Genomic DNA, 19,346 nt, shown 5'->3' with positions numbered 1-19,346 from the left:
GTTTAAAGTTGTTTTCTTTGCTTAATGCAAACATACATCTGTTTACTTTTCTAAAAAGTACTAAGCGTTCCTATCTTGCAAATTCATTCTTAAATCAGAATATTTTCTAACGTTTTCATACTCTATCTAATTCTCATTCTAGCAATTTCAAAACCAAAACCGATTAAACGATTTTTCCATATTATAAACCTAAAAGTAAATTTAACCGATTATAAATAAGTTTTGTTTAAAAAACGTTCCCTGTGGGATCGATATCTTTTATTACTACAAGCGTATACCATGCACTTGCGGAAATCGCTCAACAAGTTTTTGGCGCCGTTGCAAGGGAACGCCAAAATTTTTGACAAAATTTTAAATTTTTCGTGTTTTATTACGAATCTAGGTTTATTCATACTTATTCAAACTTTTATATTTTATTTATTTTCAATTACTAACATATTTATTTTTCAAATTCTGTTTTGTAGGTAGTTTCGGTTCGTGCGAAATTTCAAGTTCATGCGCAGTTCTCGAAGTTCAGGCACGTCACCAGATCCTATTGACCCAGAAATTGAAAGAACTCTTAAAAAGAACAAGAAAGAAAAGAAAAACAAAAATAAAACCCCAATAAAAACTAAAATTACCGAGCCAGAAGTTATGGCCACACTTATGGATTACGCTAGGCCAGGAGTGGCCGGTGTAACAAACAGTATAGTTAGACCCCAAATTAATGCACATCATTTTGAAATTAAGCCTGCGTTGCTTAATATGTTGCAAAATAATGTAACGTTTTACGGGTTACCTAACGAAAATCCTAATACCCATTTGACAAATTTCTTAGAAATTTGTGACACTTTTAAAATTACTGATGTAACAGCAGAAGCAATCAAACTTCGCCTTTTTCCTTTTACTTTGAAGGATCGAGCCAAAGAATGGTTAACTTCTATGCCAGCCGCATCAATTGAGACTTGGGAGCAATTAGCCCAAGCATTTTTATCAAAAAAATTTCCTTTAGCAAAAACCGCAAGAGTCATTAAAGAGTTAACATCTTTTTCTCAAAATGATAATGAAACTCTTTATGAGGCTTGGGAACGTTTTAAAGAACTTCAACGTTTATGCCCACACCACCAATTGCCCGCTGAACTTTTAATGCAAACATTTTATAATGGACTAAATCCTACAACTAGAGGTTCATTGGACGCTATGTCTGGAGGGTTATTTATGAAGAAAACATCTGCCCAAGCAAGGGAACTTTTGGAGGAAATGACAATCAACAGCAGTATGTGGCCCGCGGAACGTGGACACGTACCATTAGCGAAACCATCATCCTCAACAACATCATCAGTTAAAGGTATAGTGAATCTTGATCCAGTAGCGATGTTGCAAGCCCAATTTTCTGCCTTATCGCACAAAATTGATAGGTTTATGGCACCGTGTGATCCTAATGGTAACTCAATCCAAACGGATGTGGATTACGAAGGTATGAGTGAAATTGAATAGGTAAATTTTGTTCAAGGGCAAAACCAAAATAATAACCCTTATTCCAATACATATAATCCTGGATGGAGAAATCATCCTAACTTTAACTGGAGAGATAATAATAATAATGCTAATGCTAATCAAAATCGTACTACTAATTATCAAAATCAATCAAGAGATACAATTAGCACTTTATCTTCTAAAATCGACAAATTTATTGATGCTATGAGCGGAAAAATAAGTAATCACGACGATGGTTTTAAACGGATCGAGAATAAATTCGATCAGCTTATTAAAAACCAATCATCTAGCATCCATAATTTGGAGATTCAAATTGGACAACTCGCTAAATCAATTCCATCCCGCAAAGAGGGAAGTCTTCCAAGCCATACGGAAGAAAATCCGAAAGAGCATGTTAAGGCTATTACTCTTCGTTCAGGGAAAAATTACTTAGGCCCGGAAATGCCCGGAAATTCGACCTTACCTGGAACTGATTTACCGAAGCCCAAAGAAGATACATTAAAACAAAAAGATACACCAATTGACTCTAGTACAAAAACTTTTGTACCCAAACCACCTTTTCCACACAAAGTCCGCAATAAGGACTATGACAAACAACTTTTAACATTTTTAGACAAACTTAAGAATTTGCATATTAATTTAACGTTTATGGATGCGATTACGCAAATTCCCAATTATGGTAAATTCCTCAAAGATTTAATTTCAAAGAAAATCAGTTGGGAAGGAATTTCATCCATTTCACTAACTGAAGATTGCAGTTCGATTGTGTCAAGCAATTTGCCCACAAAACTCAAGGATCCCGGATGTTTTACCATTCCGTGTAAATTGGGAGATATTGAATTTCTCAGTTGTCTATGTGATTTAGGAGCAAGCATTAACTTGATGCCATTATCCATTTTTAATAAGTTAGGCTTAGAAGAAGACATCAAACGTACCAATATGGTTTTGCAATTAGCGGATCAAACCACTAAAAGACCATACGGTATAATTGAGGATGTTTTAGTTAAAGTTGACAAATTTATTTTTCCTACCGATTTCGTTATTTTAGATTTTGCTTATGACGTAAATTGTCCGCTAATCTTTGGTAGACCGTTTATGAACACGGGACGTGCTCTAGTTGATGTGTCGGAAGGGAAAGTAGTTTTAAGAATAGGCGATGATAAGATCGAGTTTGATATGAATCAAGCGATGAAGTATCCTATGGAGGATTTCGCTTGTATGAAGCTTGATTTAATTGAAGAATGTGTAAATGACATTGTTCAAAAAGAAGAAATAATAGAACCTATAATGAGTGAGGAACTAGAAGATAAGGACCCAGAACCTTTGATTCGAGAAGATGGACCAGTTCCGCCTTCAATTATAGTTCCACCTAAATTAGAACTTAAAGAATTACCAAGTCATTTGAGGTACGCTTTCTTAGGCGAAGGCGATTCTCTACCTATAATTATCTCTAACAAATTAACACAAGTCCAAGAAGAGAAATTGAAAGAAGTTGTTAGAAATAGGATAGGAAGTATGGGTTGGCAAATTTCAGACTTAAAAGGTATTAATCCGAGCATTGTAATGCACAGAATTCACTTAGAAGAAGATAAGCCACCTAAAGCGGATAGGCAAAGACGCCTAAATCCGAATATGAAAGAAGTAGTAAAAAATGAGATTACTAAACTTCTGGACAATGGAATCATCTACCCTATTTCGGATAGTGAATGGGTTAGTCCAATCCATTGTGTACCTAAAAAGGGAGGCATAACAGTTGTAAGGAATGAAGAAGGTGAATTAATACCTACACGAACCACCACTGGTTGGAGGGTTTGTATAGATTATAGAAATTTAAATAAAGCAACTAGGAAAGATCATTTTCCTCTTCCTTTCATTGATCAAATGATCGAAAGGATAGCTGGTCATGCTTTCTAGATGGTTACTCCGGATTCTTTCAAATATACATTTACCCGAATGACCAAGATAAAACAACCTTCACATGTCCTTACGGAACATTTGCATATAGGAGAATGCCCTTTGGTCTATGTAACGCACCTGCAACATTTCAACGTTGTATGACTGCGATTTTTAATGATTTCATTGAAGATATCATGGAAGTTTTTATGGACGATTTTTCAGTTTATGGAGATTCTTTTGATTCGTGCCTAGAAAACTTGGATAAAGTTTTGTCTAGGTGTGAAGAAACAAATTTAGTATTAAACTGGGAAAAATGTCATTTCATGGTTGACGGAATTGTTTTAGGTCACAAAATATCTGAAAAAGGGTTAGAAGTGGACAGAGCAAAAACTTCAGTAATAGAAAAATTACCCCCTCCAACTACTGTTAAGGGAGTAAGATCATTTTTAGGACATGCCGGTTTTTACAGAAGATTTATTAAGAATTTTTCTGTAATTTTCAAACCACTCACTAATCTACTAATGAAAGATTCCACCTTTGATTTTAATGAAGATTGCGTTAAAGCTTTCGAAACATTAAAAACAGCTTTAGTCAGTGCACCTATTATTGCTAAACCCGATTGGGATTTACCATTTGAAATTATGTGTGATGCAAGTGACTTAGCTGTCGGATGTGTTTTAGGACAAAGGAATGATAAGAAACTTCATGTCATTTATTATGCCAGTCACACACTTTCCGGTGCACAATTAAACTACACCACAACTGAGAAAGAAATGTTAGCTGTAGTTTTTGCATGTGATAAGTTTAGGTTATACTTGCTAGGTTCAAAAGTTATTATTTACACTGATCATGCAGCATTAAGATATTTATTTGCTAAAAAGGATGCAAAACCGCGTCTAATTAGATGGGTTTTATTGTTACAAGAATTTGATATAGAAATAAAAGACAAAAAGGGAGTAGAAAACCTTGTCGCCGATCATCTATCAAGACTTGAAGATGAGAACGGTCCTATAGGTGAAACTAACGGTATACGAGATGAATTCCCTGATGAACATCTCTATCAAATGAAAACCGTCATGTCACCATGGTATGAAGATATTGCTAATTATCTTGCAGCCAATATTGTTCCGGAAGGATTAAATTTCCACCAAAAGAAGAAATTTTTCTTCGACATTAAACAGTATTTTTGGGAAGATCCTTTCTTGTTCAAAACTTGTGGTGACGGGATAATTAGGAGATGCGTTGGTGAAAATGAATATGAATCCATAATGTCGGAATGTCATTCTAGCTCTTATGGAGGACATAATGGAGCTAACAAGACAGCAGCTAGAATATTTGAATGTGGTTTCTTTTGGCCTACGATGTTTAAAGACGTCCGTTCATTTATTACTCGTTGTGATAAGTGCCAAAGAACAGGAAATCTAGGAAGGAAAGATGAGATGCCCCTCACTACCATATTAGAAGTTGAAGTCTTCGATATGTGGGGAATAGATTTCATGGGACCTTTTCCCCCTTCTTTTGGTAAAACTTACATATTAGTTGCCGTTGATTATGTTTCAAAGTGGGTTGAAGCAATTGCAACCCCGACGAGCGATTCTAAAGTTGTCATTAATTTTCTTGACGATATATTTTGTAGATTTGGTTTTCCGAGAGTCATCGTTAGTGATGGTGGTGCTCATTTTATAAACCGAAGTTTTGAAACACTTATGAAAAAATACGGAGTACGCCACCGCGTGTCTACGCCATACCATCCTCAGTCAAATGGTCAGGCGGAGATATCAAATAGAGAACTCAAATGGATTCTAGAGAAAACAGTTTCATCCTCAAGAAAAGATTGGTCTTGTAAACTAAATAATGCATTATGGGCATACCGTACTGCATTTAAAACACCAATAGGAATGACTCCATACCGATTAGTGTATGGGAAGGCATGTCATTTGCCAGTCGAATTAGAACATAAAGCCTTTTAGGCTATTAGGGAACTTAACTTTGATTTACGACAAGCAGGTAAGAAACGTTTGCTCGACTTAAATGAGTTAGATGAGTTACGCCATCTATCTTACGAAAATGCATAGATTTATAAAGAAAAAGTGAAAAAATGGCACGATGCCAAAATTAAAGTCAAACACTTTAATGTTGGGGATAAAGTGCTGTTATTTAATTCACGACTTCGTTTATTTCCAGGAAAACTTAAGTCCAGATGGATAGGACCATATTTAGTCGTCAAAACATTCGATTATGGTTCTTTAGAACTGGAAGGTCCTAACGGAATTTGTTTCAAAGTTAATGGTAATCGATGTAAAATCTATTACGAAAATATTTCACAAATAGAAATTCCGTTCGTAACAAGATTTTCTGACGTATAAATCACTCAGTTTTTCGATCACAGTTTATTTTGTTTTATTTCTTTTTATATTTTTGTTCATTTTATTTTATTTTATTTTTCAAATGCCAATTTTTGTGATTAGATAACTTTATGTTATGATTTCTATGCATAAAATATGTTTATTTCATGATTTTAGATTTAATTTAAGGAAATTAGAATGAAATTGAAGTTTCAGGCAATTCTCTGCCGAGAATTCTATTTTTCAGACTTGTCCAAATAGGTTAGATTTTCTCTGAACTTACCGAGAATCATAAATTCTCTACCGTGAATCAGGACATAGCTTACGACGCCTGATTTCCGCAAGGAAATCAGCGGGTCGCGACACGCGTAATTCCTGCACATTTAAAGTCTGATACATCCTAACCCTTTCGACAAACCTCTTAACAACTGAAACCTTAAGTTTCTTCGTTCCCGAAAGGTGTCATTTTATACCTTTTCATGATTAAAACAACACCTCCTTTCATCTAAAACTCTTATAAATTAGTCATAGAGGATTCAAGTTCTGTTACAATTTTTTTTTCATCTTTATCAGACCTCTGATTTCTTCAAAGCACCATTTTTTATTTAGTAACAGAAACTTTGTTTCCTTCAAACCAACACCATACCTACCAAATACAAACCTTCAAGGCACAATGCTGCCTCAAGCAATAAACGCCCAAACTTATCCAAGCGATATGGGGCGCCCTTTCCTATCTTCAATCACGATGAAGGTAGGCGTTATTGGAATCTCCGTTACAAATTCTTCACCGGAATGTTGTATATGGATGAATTTCTTAACAGCCAATTAGGCATTACTGATGACATGAGCCGCTATATGGAACGCCTAGGGTGGACAAAATTCGCCCAAATGCGATTTCCAATAATAGGCAACTGGATACTCGAATTCTTCTATACCGTGCGTTTCACTAATAAACGACGGGTACGTCTCAGTTTTCGTCGAGAAGGCGAAATCTTTACTTTCGACTATCCCGAGTTGCATGTTTGGTTTGGTTTTCCCCCGAGGGATACAATCAAACGTCATCCTGGACGAGACATGACATCCTCGGACATTTGGAGAATGCTCACTGGTTTCTGGCGATTCAATTCAAAACTCGCCTATAATCACTCTTTTCGCTCCAACTCCATGCTGTATTTGCACAAATTCCTGTGTCACAGTTTATTCGGGCGCACTTTCAATAGTGTGGTCCGTGACACAGATCTTTATGTCCTTGGAGATATATTCCAGGGAAATACAGTAGATTCTTCAAAGATTCTGATGGAGGGACTTATCGCCGCTTCTCGATCCAAGGATAAGAAGATTGGGTTCGGCAATATAATCTGTGGAATAATTCTTGGTACAAAGGGTACCATTGATGTTCCCTGGAGTGATGATGAATTCTTCCCGACAATTGACTATGAATTTCTCGAGCACGAAGGACTTGTAAAACGTGTCTTTCGAGCAGGGCCTCACTTTCTGTCTGCACCGGAACGTGAAACTTTCGTGCAGTTTCAAATTGATCGTATTAAGACCAGAAATATCCCGCTTGATAGGGATGAGTATATAGAATAGTTTAGGTTTATAGTTATTTTTCTTTTTGTAAATATTTGTGTGTTTTTGTATTATTTGGTTTCATTCTTTGTTTTTATAATTTTATTTTATTCAATAAAGTTCTATTTCCTTTTAGTTCATTTATTAATTTTACAAAGGTTAGATTATGTTTTCCATTTTCTATATAATCATGGTTAAATCTATAATATTGAACAATCATGGTTTTCTTAATTAAAACATATAGCCACACTAAATCCAATTTTCACAAACTTCATTCATTTAGTTTAAAACATTAATTCATTCAATTGATTAAATTCATATTATTAATATATATTTATATGCACTAATTATGCACTTAATATGATTCTCTTAACTTATATGCATCAATGACAATTTAAGTTTCATTAATTATTCATAAACCAATTTATTACACTTTAATTCAATTTATTAAGGGTAAACCTTTGGTTTTCCTTGCAATTAATGTCATTTATTTTAGTTTTTAAGTGCATGGACACTTTATATTAAGTTCAGGAACCCAATCATCAACAAAATTGCACAAACCATGTCAATAGGCACCCAAATAGTCCATTTTGACCAATTCTCTACCGAGAATTAATAATTCTCGGTATGAGCAGCAACAATGGACGAATTTCAGGGGCAAAATCCCTAAAAATCGCGTGCCGCGGCTTTGCTATTCGCGGTCGCGACACGCGTGATATATGCCCTTTTGATTCCGATTTTGCCAATATTTTTGCCTATTCCTATTCCTATTCTACCTATACATTCACCTAATCACCCTATATAACCCTACCTCTTACACAAACCTCACATCACCTCTATTTTTACCCAATCCCTTACTCCAAACTCTTCCCCAAAAACCTACTTTTACTCTTCCCAATTTATTCACTCCAATTTCTTTCCTCTTTTCTATTTCAATCACTTCCAATTCAAACCCCCAAACTCATCTTCAAGCTTTACTCTTTCTCTCAATTCCTTTTTCTTCTTCTTCTTCTTCTCAAACCCTAAACACACTAAATACCATCACCATGGTTAGGACTAAGCGTGTTGGTAACAAGCCCGCTGTTACGGAAGCTAATCGTCTTCGGGTTCAATGTGGAGCTTATTTCGACATCGCTTCGGAGGAGGAAGTCGTTCGTTTCAAACATTTTTCACAAGCCGACCGCCAATTTGTGGATATGCACTTCTTAGACTTCCATTCGGTACGAACATTGAATTTCTCAACTCGAATTGATGCTTTTATTGAGGCATTAGGTTGGCAAGAATTCGTTAATATGCGTTTTCCGCGTATTAATGAATATGTGGTGGAATTTTTGGTCACCTTGAAAATGAACAAGAAGAAAACCTCAATCTCTTTTCGTAATAATGGTATCACATACACCATTGATTATGATGCAATGGGAAACATGTTTGGTTTCCCTACTTCTGATTTTTATGATAAGCCTAAAGATTTTGATAATGATGTTGTTTGGCAAACTCTTTCGGACCAAGACTATTTTAATTCCAAAAACACTTCAAGCAAGCTGATTAAGGACAATTGTGTGTTCTTCTTTCACAAATTTTTGAGTTTCTCCTTGTTTGGTCGTGTGGAGAGTTCAAAGGTTCAGGTTCGGGATTTATATGTTTTGGATAGCTTGTTTAAAGGTTTGAGGATTGATAGCATTGGCATGTTGTTTGATAATTTGTTCCGTGCTTCGAGGGCTGCTACCATTCAAATCCCTCTTTGTAATTTTATCACCGCTATTGTGTTGGGAGCTCGGGGTGAATTGGCTGATTTTGATATGTCCACCTACCATGGGTATGTTCCACTTTTAGACATCTCGGCTCTTGAGCTGGCTCATTTATTGCTACCACAATGTCCCCCCGTCTTTATTTCGTATGCCTCCCGTATTGCCCACCTTCGTGGCACTATGGGTGGTGGCGCTTCAAGTTCTCAATTTGTAGGTACCGAAGGCGGCGGAGAGGCGGAAGGAGAGGAAGATGAACCCCAAGCTCAACCACAACCCCAAGCACCTCAAGCGGATGATCCGGTGGATTTGCGGAGGATTTTGGACCAAATCAATTCCAACAATCGTCAAATGAACTTAAGAATTGATGATTTGGTAGAAAATAATATGGTGATGAATGACAACCTCAACCTTTTGAGGCGTGAGCATAGATCGACTCGGCATCGGATGCTTTCCTTTTTCCGACGCCGAAATGTGGAGACTTCACCTACACCTCCGGATTCCCCGCCTTGAGCATATGTTGTTTCATTTCCTTTTATTTTTATCTTGTTATAATTTGGTACAATTTTATTTTTCATATGTTTGGTACATTTTCTATTTTTACTTTAATGTTGAATGTTTCATTTGCTACAATTTCAATCTTTGTTTCGTATGCTTTATTTCGTATTTATTTTTTATGTTTTCTCCGTTATTTTTGCACCAATGAGGACATGGTCCAATTTAAGTGTGGGAGGAGATATACATATATCAATTTCCATACGTATACGAATAAATGCTACGAAAATACTATTTTGCAAAACGAATAAATGCAACACATTTTATTTTTCAACACTAATATATTGCAACACATTTTCATATATTCATAAATTAACCATAAGTTAATATGATTATTTGTTTAGGTTATCATTATTGTTAGAAATAATATTTCTATACGGGTAATATTTTTCAAAAATTTTCACAAATCTCCGATACGATTTTAAGTAAAATTGTCTTGAGTGAATGTATTTTAGTTTCAAAAATTCTTTATTTCAATCTCTATTTTATATCATGCAATTCATGATACAATAAATCTTATTTTAAGTTTTCAATTAGTTTTATAGGCATTAAATTGAACTAACAATTTTTAGCTCGGTTTGATTTCGTCTTACATTAACACCAATTGAAGTTTTTAAGGAAATTTTAGCCATAATACATGTTGAATTTTAAGTCAATATAGGATGAATGTGCTATCTTTCTTTTTCCCAAATTAAAATTTTATAATTCATATTAATTAATCAATTAGTTGAATTCTTAACTTTTGGCCACGAACACGATTGAGACCAACCTTATCACAATCGAGGTATGAAAGGGAAGAATAATTAAGTACCGTTTACTTTTGGCCACGATTGCGACCACCCTTATCACAATCGAGGTATGGAAGGAACGTTTAAAGCAAAAAATTATAAGCGTGTATAAGTTTAAAGTAACGATTGCGTCCACCCATGGCATGGTCGGTACCTCTTAAGCAAACACAAAGCAATAAAATACGTATAAAGTTACGATCAAGACCACCCTTATCTCGGGCGTAACTAAGCAAATAATTAACCCAAGTACTTATTTAAAATAATATATCTCATATATTAGTTTAGGTTTGGGAAAGAAATTTTGTGCTTTGAAATGCCTTGAGACAAAAGACTCAATAACATGCGTGCTTATATCGTCCCGAATGCTTCAATTCAAAATTGGAAATACAAGATGAATGATATATCGTATTTATACTAAGTTAGTTTGATATTTTGCGTATAAATTTGCCATGAGAAGTAAGTCTTTTCGGCTTAACTAATTTAAAAGGTAATACAGAGATATATGTTTTATTTTCATAAAGATATTAGTTAGAGAAAAAATTTAGTGAAATTTTGCTCGGGACTAGCAAAAGATTAAGTGTGGAGATTTGTTAAGCCCAAAATATACCTAAAATATCATCAATAATTACATCAATATTGCTACGAATTTATGCTATTTATAACTGTTTAGGAAGCTTTTACTCTCGAATATGTTTCTATCTTGTAAGGTACATAAATATTTGGTAAAATCCAAATAGGAACGAAAAGAGCTCGAAAACAGAAGAAAAACCCTACAAAAGGAGTCGAAGACGACAGAAATTAATAACGCCAAATCGAGGACGCGAACGAAAGCAGAAGAACTGAAAAACGTTCCGTGCCGCGACCGCGGCCCCCAAATTCACGGTCGCGACACGCGTTCCCCAGCTTTTCCTTCCTTCGTTTGAAGACCAATTGATGCTCCCCCATTCTCGGTACGAGCAGGAGTTTTCAGAAGCCTAGTTACACACTTTCGTTTTCGACGAAACGCGATCGTTCGGGTGGATAAAGACGTCCTTTCGCAACGGACACGATCCTTCACAACGGACACGACACTTTAATCAAGACTCTTCAACATCTATAAATAAAGAGTTGATGGAGAGTTGAAGATATGTAGAAAAAAGAGATTAGTATAGAATTTATGCAGAAATTCCGAGTCAAGTGATTCAGAAGTTAGATTTCGATTCTGTAAAAAGCAATATGCTGTACACACATTGTTTATTCAATAATAACAAGTTTAGTAGCGTTTAGACATTGTTCCAGTTTAGTTTTCGTTTTGATAGTAGACCGACCCAGTCTCTATTACGAAGATTCAGGGAGAAGATTGAGTAGAGGATCCGCCCCTGAGCCTGACAAACTCTAACGAAACCCAAGGAAAGGATTGACAACCCGTTCACTTGCAAGTCGTCGAATGTTTCCATGCTCCATGTTCTCTGTAAACTTGTATCAATTTATATTTCATCTAATAAAGTCCGTTCTATTCGATAGATTTTTATGCAACACTTATGGTAACCAATCCACTAAAGTGACTGCTGGTGTTTTAATTAAAACGTATTTAATCCAAAATCTTTACAAGGAAACTTTGTTGAACACTTAGGCAAATTATTATCTCGAAAGAGTTTTAATTTGATTAAGGGCAACTATCCCAAAAGGGTTTTGTCATGTTCAAAGCCAATTAATTAGAGGTTCCGTCATTTATTTCATCTTTATAATTCGTACAAAGTTTAAAGTTGTTTTCTTTGCTTAATGCAAACAAATACATCTGTTTACTTTTCTAAAAAGTACTAAACGTTCCTATCTTGCAAATTCATTCTTAAATCAGAATATTTTCTAACGTTTTCATACTCTATCTAATTCTCATTCTAGCAATTTCAAAACCAAAACCGATTAAACAATTTTTCCATATTATAAACCTAAAAGTAAATTTAACCGATTATAAATAAGTTTTGTTTAAAAAACGTTCCCTGTGGGATCGATATCTTTTATTACTATAAGCGTATACCATGCACTTGCGGAAATCGCTCAACACTAGCCATTCACCTGCTACTGGTCCTTTGAATGGGGAGATGCTTTGATGACAGCAACTATTCCATCTACTGAGGGTATTCAAAAAAATGGAGCTGGCAAAAGCTATTTTGATTATTCTATGTCCCGTGGGTGTGGAAGCAGATGAGGAAGAGGATAGGGCCGACCCAACTCCCGAGCACTCACGATATCACCAACAACAATATTTTTGGTTCCCTGCCAGTTGATGTACCTGACTAGAATGTTGATGCTGGTGGCTCTAGCTCGAAACAAGTAGCTTGGAACCTCGAGAACACCTCCAGTCGTGGGAAGAGAAGTCGGACTGAAATTCCACCCTCCAAAAACTCTGTTCAGACCAATGGCCATAAGGACAAAGGTATTGCTTCTACCCCTAATAAGAATTTGATCTCTAATGAAGTCTCTGGTCCTTTTGGTCAGAGTATTAACTTGCAAGAAGCTATGGATGTGAGCACCTTTGGTGCCTCTAATATGAATGGGACTCCCCTCCCTAATTTATTTGCATGTTGGCTTGCTTTTCTCCTTTTATTTCTTTATGAAGATTGTTTCATAGAATAGTTTTGGGACTGGTAGCACTAGTTTCTTTCGTACGTCTAGGCATTTGATTGCTTCCTTTGATCCTGATATTTTTGTGATTCTTGAAGCTCGACTTCCTGGCTCACGCACTATTGATATTTACCGTAAACTACGGTTCTTTAACAGACATGGATTTAGTGGTGGGATTTGGGTCTTCTGGAATGCTTCAAGAGTTCAGCTTATCGTTCAATCGTATAACAGACAATTTCTCCATGCCCGGATCTCTAGCATTGGCGGTTCTATCCATGATCCTATTTTTTATGCTTGTTTTGTCTATGTTCGACCCCAGATGACTTTTAAGCGCCAGTTTATGGAAGACAAGATTGTTGCCCGTACTAATGTGGTTAACCCTCTCTTAATTATTGGGGATTTTAATTGCATTAAATCTCCCCCTGAAAAGCAAAGCGGTTCGATGCATATTTTGGAGAGGTGTAGCTTCTTTGCGGATTGGATTAATCTCATGAACTTGGTTGATCTAAACTTCAGGGCCCCTATTCTACTTGGTTTCGGGGCTCCACTCCCCTTACTAGAGTTGCATGCAGGTTGGATATAGCTCTTTGTAGTCTTGATTGGCGCACTTGCTTCCCAGAGGCTATGGTCAAACACTTATCGAGAAACCATTCTGACCATTGCCCGATTATCCTTCACCTAAAAGGCCCCACCTTAGTCCCCCGAGCCCCGTTTCAGTTTCAGACAGCTTGGCTTTCTACTCGTTCTTTTGCAATAATTGGGATGTCAATTCTAATATCCGGGACTCTATGCTCAACTTTACCTAAGCTATTTCTGATTGGAAACAAGAACATATTTGGTAACATTTTTCAGCGAAAGAAGAGTCTATACATCAGACTGGGAGGCGTTCAGCAATATCTAAGTACTCGTGTTACGAGTGGTCTCCTCAGGCTTGAAAGAAAGCTTGTGGCTGAACTTAATAATACTCTTTATCAATAAGAAATTCTCTGGTTTCAAAAATCTTGAATTAATTGGCTTCAGTTTGGTGATAGAAACTCTACCTTTTTCCATGCATCTAGTGTCATTCGTTGAAGGAGAAATAAGGTGGAAGGGATGATTGTCACTAATGGTATCTGGGTATGGGATCATAACCTTCTAAAAGATATGGCTCTTAATTTCTTTGGCAACTTGTACTCGGAGGAGAGCTCAGCTCGACCTAATCTGGTTACTGGTGTTGTTTTTCCACCTTAGGATCCCACAAACCTCGAGTTTGTTTCTCAGCAATTTGATGTCAATGAAGTGCATGCTGCCCTCTTCTCCATGAACCCCTATAAAAGCCCCTGGCCCTGACGGTTTTCAAGCCTGTTTTTACTAGAAGCTCTGGGGTACGTTAAAATCTCAGGTGTGCTCTTCTGTGTTGATGGTGCTAAATATGGGCGTTCTCGATCCAGCTTGGAATGACACACTTATAACCTTGATTCCGAAGATTCCTAACCCGGAGTCAATTATCCAGTTTCGCCCTATTAGTCTCTGTAATGTTGTTTACAACATGGTAACGAAGTGCATCGTCAACCGTCTTAAGCCTTTCCTAGGACAGCTTGTGAGTCCATCTCAGAGCAGTTTCATCCCTGGGAGACAGATCACTGATAACATTATCATCATGCAAGAAGCTATCCACTCGTTTAGGAGGAAAACTGGTTCGAAGGGTTTTATGGCTCTTAAATTAGACCTTGAAAAGGCCTATGACCGTATCAGTTGGACATTTCTGAAGGATACTCTAATGTTGCTTGGTTTGGGGTCGCACATGGTCAATTTGATTATGAGTTGCGTTTCAGCTTCTTCTATGGCAGTTCTCTGGAATGGTCAAAAGCTTCCTCCGTTTACCCCTTCTCGTGGCCTTCGACAAGGCGACCTGCTGTCTCTTTATCTGTTCGTGCTGTGTCTCGAGAGACTGAGCCACTTAATTGAAGATGCCATCCGCGGTGGAAGTTGGCATCCTTTTTATCTCTCGGAACAAGGCCCTATGTTTTCGCACATTTGTTTTGTAGATGACATTGTCCTCTTTGCTGAAGCTAGTGTCACCCAAGCTCAAGTTATCAAATCCATCCTTAACACTTTTTGTGCTAGTTCTGGGAAGAAAGTCAGTGAAGCTAAGTCCAGAATTTTATTCTCCAAAAATGTTCCCACCAGTGTCAAACGAGACGTCTGCAATGTTCTCGGGTTTAAGAAAACTGATAATTTGGGGATGTATTTGGGAATGCCCCTCATTCACACTCGTGTTACAAAGGAAACCTATAAACATATCCTCGTTAAAGTTAATCAATGGTTGTCAGGTTGGAAAGCCCGTAACCTTTCTCTTGCTTGAAGACTCACCTTGATAAAATCTGTTACTAGTGCTATTTTTAGTTACTCGATGCAAACGACTCTTTTACCAAAAGGCATTTGTAATAAGCTCGATGTCAGCAATCGTCGCTTCCTTTAGGATGGTACATACAACACTCACTGAATCTCCCTTGTGAATTGGTCAATTGTGAGCCGCCTGAGACATAAAGGCGGGCTTGGAATTCGTGATACTCACTCTTTCAATCTTGGCAACCTAGCTAAGCTCAGCTAGGCGATGTTGAAGTCCCCTCACCCTCTATGGGTCCGTCTGATCAAGTCGAAGTATTGTTATGCTCGAAATGGTTTAGCTATGTTTGAGATTCGGTACCCATGCTCACATACTTAGAGAAGCTTAGTTCGAGGGACTGCTATTATTATTGCTCGAACTGGTCGGATTGTCAATAACGGGCGTAACACGCGGTTTTGGCATGACAGATGGGTTGGTTCTGACACTCTTCTCGATAAAGCTACAGCCGACATCCCTACTAATCTCATGGCAGGTTCAGTCCGTAGCCTTTGGCTGCCCAGTGGTGGCTGGAATTGGAACTTGTTATCCCATTATCTCCCGACTTCCTCTCTCTTTCTCTTGGCTTCAATAGTTATTTTCTCAGAAACGATGGAGGATGATTGTTGGTTCTGGCTGGAATCCGCCAGTGGGGATTACACGGTCTCCTCGGGATATTGGGGGCTTGTTGACATTGGACCAGGCTCGTCCTTTTGGCCAGCTACGATTCGGAAATTGATTTGGCATCTACAAACTCAAGATCGAATCAGATGTTTCATTTGGTTAGTGGCTCATGAGGGAATCATGTGTAACGCGGTTAGGCTTCGTCGTCACCTTGCAACTTCTGGTTTATGTAACGTCTGCAGCAAGGAGGAAACTGTCCTCCATGTTCTCCGCAACTGTCTCGCGGCTACCGCTCTGTGGAATTGGATGGTCCATGCCCCGCACAGAGCTGTTTTCTTCTCTCTTTCCCTTAGAGATTGGATCATCCCTAATGTACAAGTGGATTATATGTTTGATAATATCTGTTGGCCGGTTTTATTTTCTGTTTGCATTTGGTGGATCTGGAGATGGAGGAACGACTTGGTTTTCAATGACAAGTCCTATAACAATAATAAAGTTTCCTTTGTCATCTCTCAAGCTCGGGATAACTTGAATGCTCATCGCCCTCTACCTGAACAGGGGCAGAGTTATTGTGCAATTTGGGTCTCTTGGAAGCCGCCTGATGATGACTAGGTGAAGATTAATACAGATGGTGCTTCTAAAGGTAATTTTGGGTTATCTAATGCGAGTGGCATTCTCAGGGATGCCAATGGAGTGTGGTGTGGTGGTTTCCTTGCTAATATTGGTATTTGTTATGCTCTTATGACAGAATTATAGGGTCTGTTCTTTGGTCTCCGGTTAGCTTGGGAGAAGGGTTATCGTAAAGTGATGGTGGAAATGGACTCGATGACTACTCTTAACTTCATGAAGGATAATGCGAGTCCCGCGCACCCTTCAGCTTGGCTCATTAATGGGTGTAGGGCCTATCACGATAAGTCTTGGGAACTCATCTTTCATCATACTTAGGGGGCGTTTGGTTCAAACTTCGGAATCAGAATGTTACGGAATCAGAATCGGAATGACTATTTATTTATTTTGTTTGGTTTAATCCGAAATCGGAATCTGATCACTTTTAAGAGTGTTTGGTTCAAATTCCGGAATTGGAATCATAATTTTCACGAAATCAAAAATTTAATAGATAAATAAAATATAAAAACCATTACTCATAACCTAATCGCAAAATTAATTATAAAAATATTCATAAATTAAATTAAAATATAAATAAATATACTATAATAACCAATGTATTTTATTTATTTTTTTGAAATAAAACCAATATATTATATATGTAGAACCAGTGTATAAAAATATATTACTAATTTCTGCAAATAAAAAAAAAATTGCTAATATTAACTTACATTAACATATAGGAAATTCAAAAAATAAAAACAAAGTAAACGAATAAGAAGAGTAGTATAATAAAATTGGTTATATTATATTTTATATATAAAAAATTGGTTAAAAAGCATAAAAAAAAAACTATCAACAAACATAGTGGAAAACGTGGAGTCGTAGAAAGTGGGTAAGAGAGGAAAATATGGAGGAATCAATTTGATACCTATGGGTAAGAGGGGGAATGACCATTCCATGATTTATTGGAATCATATTCCCATTCCATGATTAAAATTAGTAAAGCAAACATTAGGAATGAGATTATCTCTTTCCCATTTCCATTCCATAGTGTCTTTTAACCAAACACTCTTTTATAGGGAAGACAATCGCGATGCTGACTGGATGATGAATTTCGCAGGTTCGGTTTCACTGGGTCATCATGAGTGTGATGTGCCTCCTGCAGGACTCCAAGACATCTTATTTGAGGATAGTTGTGGCTCGAGTCTGAGTCGTCTAATTCGAGTGTAGTTTCTTTTTCTGTTTTCCCCGAACTTTAGCCTTCTCTATACTACCAAAAAAAAAAAAAAAAATCTTCGTTCGTTGTATTGCATGAAATGGGACAGTACTATTTCCATTTATTGAATTTTAATTGTTTACATTTCTTAATTCCTCTTTTTTTTTTTGCTGAAAACCAATTTTGTATTGTATGTAATGATATGTACTTTTTTTTAACTAAAATTAATTTATTTCGGTTCGGTAATTTTGATTCAAAAACTAAACCAACCAAAATTATCGAAATATTAAAAAAAGTAAAACCGAAATCGAACCTAATAGACCGAAAAACCGAACTGAAAAATCAAAATTCATTAGTTCGGTCGGTTATTTCGATCCGGTGCGGTTTTTCAACACCCGTAGGGCCCACAATATCCCGCACAAGTGAGTAGATAACGGTAAAACAAGAGCCACAAGTTCCACCTTCCCAACCAAAATCACTCAAACCCTATAAGCAGAAGAAGAAGAGATCACCATAGCCTTAGCTACAAGACAATGGTTGTACGTGGCATAATCTCCAATCCTCTCCCTTCTTTCCACCTCAAATCCAATCACCATTACTCCGCCCTATCAGTCACTAACAAATACTCCATCTCCGATGACTCTCTCAACTCCCGAGGGTTCCTTCTCCGCCGTACATTCTCCGACCTCAATCTGGACCAACTCAATTCGGTTTTCGTAGCGGTTGGATTTCCAAAGCGAGACCCGGAGAAGATCAAAGTGGCCTTAGAGAACACAAGCTCACTTTTATGGATTGAACACAAGAAGACACAGAAGCCGGTTGCATTTGCTAGAGCCACCGGAGATAATGTATTCAATGCCATAATATGGGATGTGGTGGTGGATCCTTCCTATCAAGGACTCGGGTTAGGGAAAGTGGTGATGGAGAGACTGGTAGAGGAGCTGTTAGAGAAAGGGATTGTAAATATTGCTTTGTATTCGGAGCCCCGAGTTCTCGGCTTTTATCGGCCTTTGGGTTTTGTGGCGGATCCGGATGGAATCCGAGGTATGCTGTACTCTAGAAAACAGAAAAACAAGAAATAATTACTACATCGCTATTTATTTATTTATCTTTTTGTTCTTAAATTGATATTTTACGGAAAAATTGGAAAAAATTGTAGATGATTATGAGATAATAGCATTCCCATGGGAACTCTATTTCGGAAATTGATAATTACGCTACTGCAATATGGTTTTGATTCTGTTACGTTCAGAACTTCTCTACGTTTCCATTACAGTTTGATTAGGGTTGTAAAAGGCGCCAAAATTTTGTAACACCGTCGCAATTTTGCTCCGTCGAAAATAAGGAATTCTAGATAAAAAAAATCTGCACAAGAAGGAGATGGGATATTTAAACTTTAATTGGGTTTACATTGTTCTGAATACAATAATTCTTAATGGAATGTTTAACCAATCCATTCCGGATCGACCGAATTGGCACGGAAGGAAGTTGTAACATGGAAAAACCACGGAAAACACAACTTATTTGAATAATCCGGTAACCTACTAATTGTAA

At 37.0% G+C, this 19,346-nt stretch overlaps 1 protein-coding gene and 1 non-coding gene across 2 annotated transcripts; one reads left to right on the top strand and one right to left on the bottom strand.

Annotated features, from left to right (window-relative positions):
* Nucleotides 1-1,002: 1,002 nt before the first annotated feature.
* LOC136215968 (small nucleolar RNA R71) lies at nucleotides 1,003-1,109 on the bottom strand. Its single transcript, XR_010682969.1, has one exon. It is a non-coding gene; the product is annotated as a small nucleolar RNA R71 (small nucleolar RNA).
* A 17,147-nt stretch (nucleotides 1,110-18,256) lies between these two features.
* Nucleotides 18,257-19,037, top strand: LOC136204701 (GCN5-related N-acetyltransferase 1, chloroplastic). The gene has a single exon (XM_065995542.1). The coding sequence runs from the start codon at nucleotides 18,326-18,328 to the stop codon at nucleotides 18,872-18,874; it is 549 nt and encodes a 182-aa protein (XP_065851614.1). The 5' UTR covers nucleotides 18,257-18,325; the 3' UTR covers nucleotides 18,875-19,037.
* The last annotated feature ends 309 nt before the right edge of the window (nucleotides 19,038-19,346 follow it).

Source organism: Euphorbia lathyris, chromosome 1 (assembly GCF_963576675.1).
Source record: "Euphorbia lathyris chromosome 1, ddEupLath1.1, whole genome shotgun sequence".
NCBI classification, from domain to species: Eukaryota; Viridiplantae; Streptophyta; class Magnoliopsida; order Malpighiales; family Euphorbiaceae; genus Euphorbia; species Euphorbia lathyris.
The sequence above is the reverse complement of the archived record's forward strand: the minus strand, read 5'-3'. Positions and strand labels throughout refer to the sequence as shown.

Coding starts and splice junctions, on each gene's coding strand:
- LOC136204701 (XM_065995542.1), top strand. CDS start 18,326: ATGGTTGTACGTGGCATAATCTCCAATCCTCTCCCTTCTTTCCACCTC.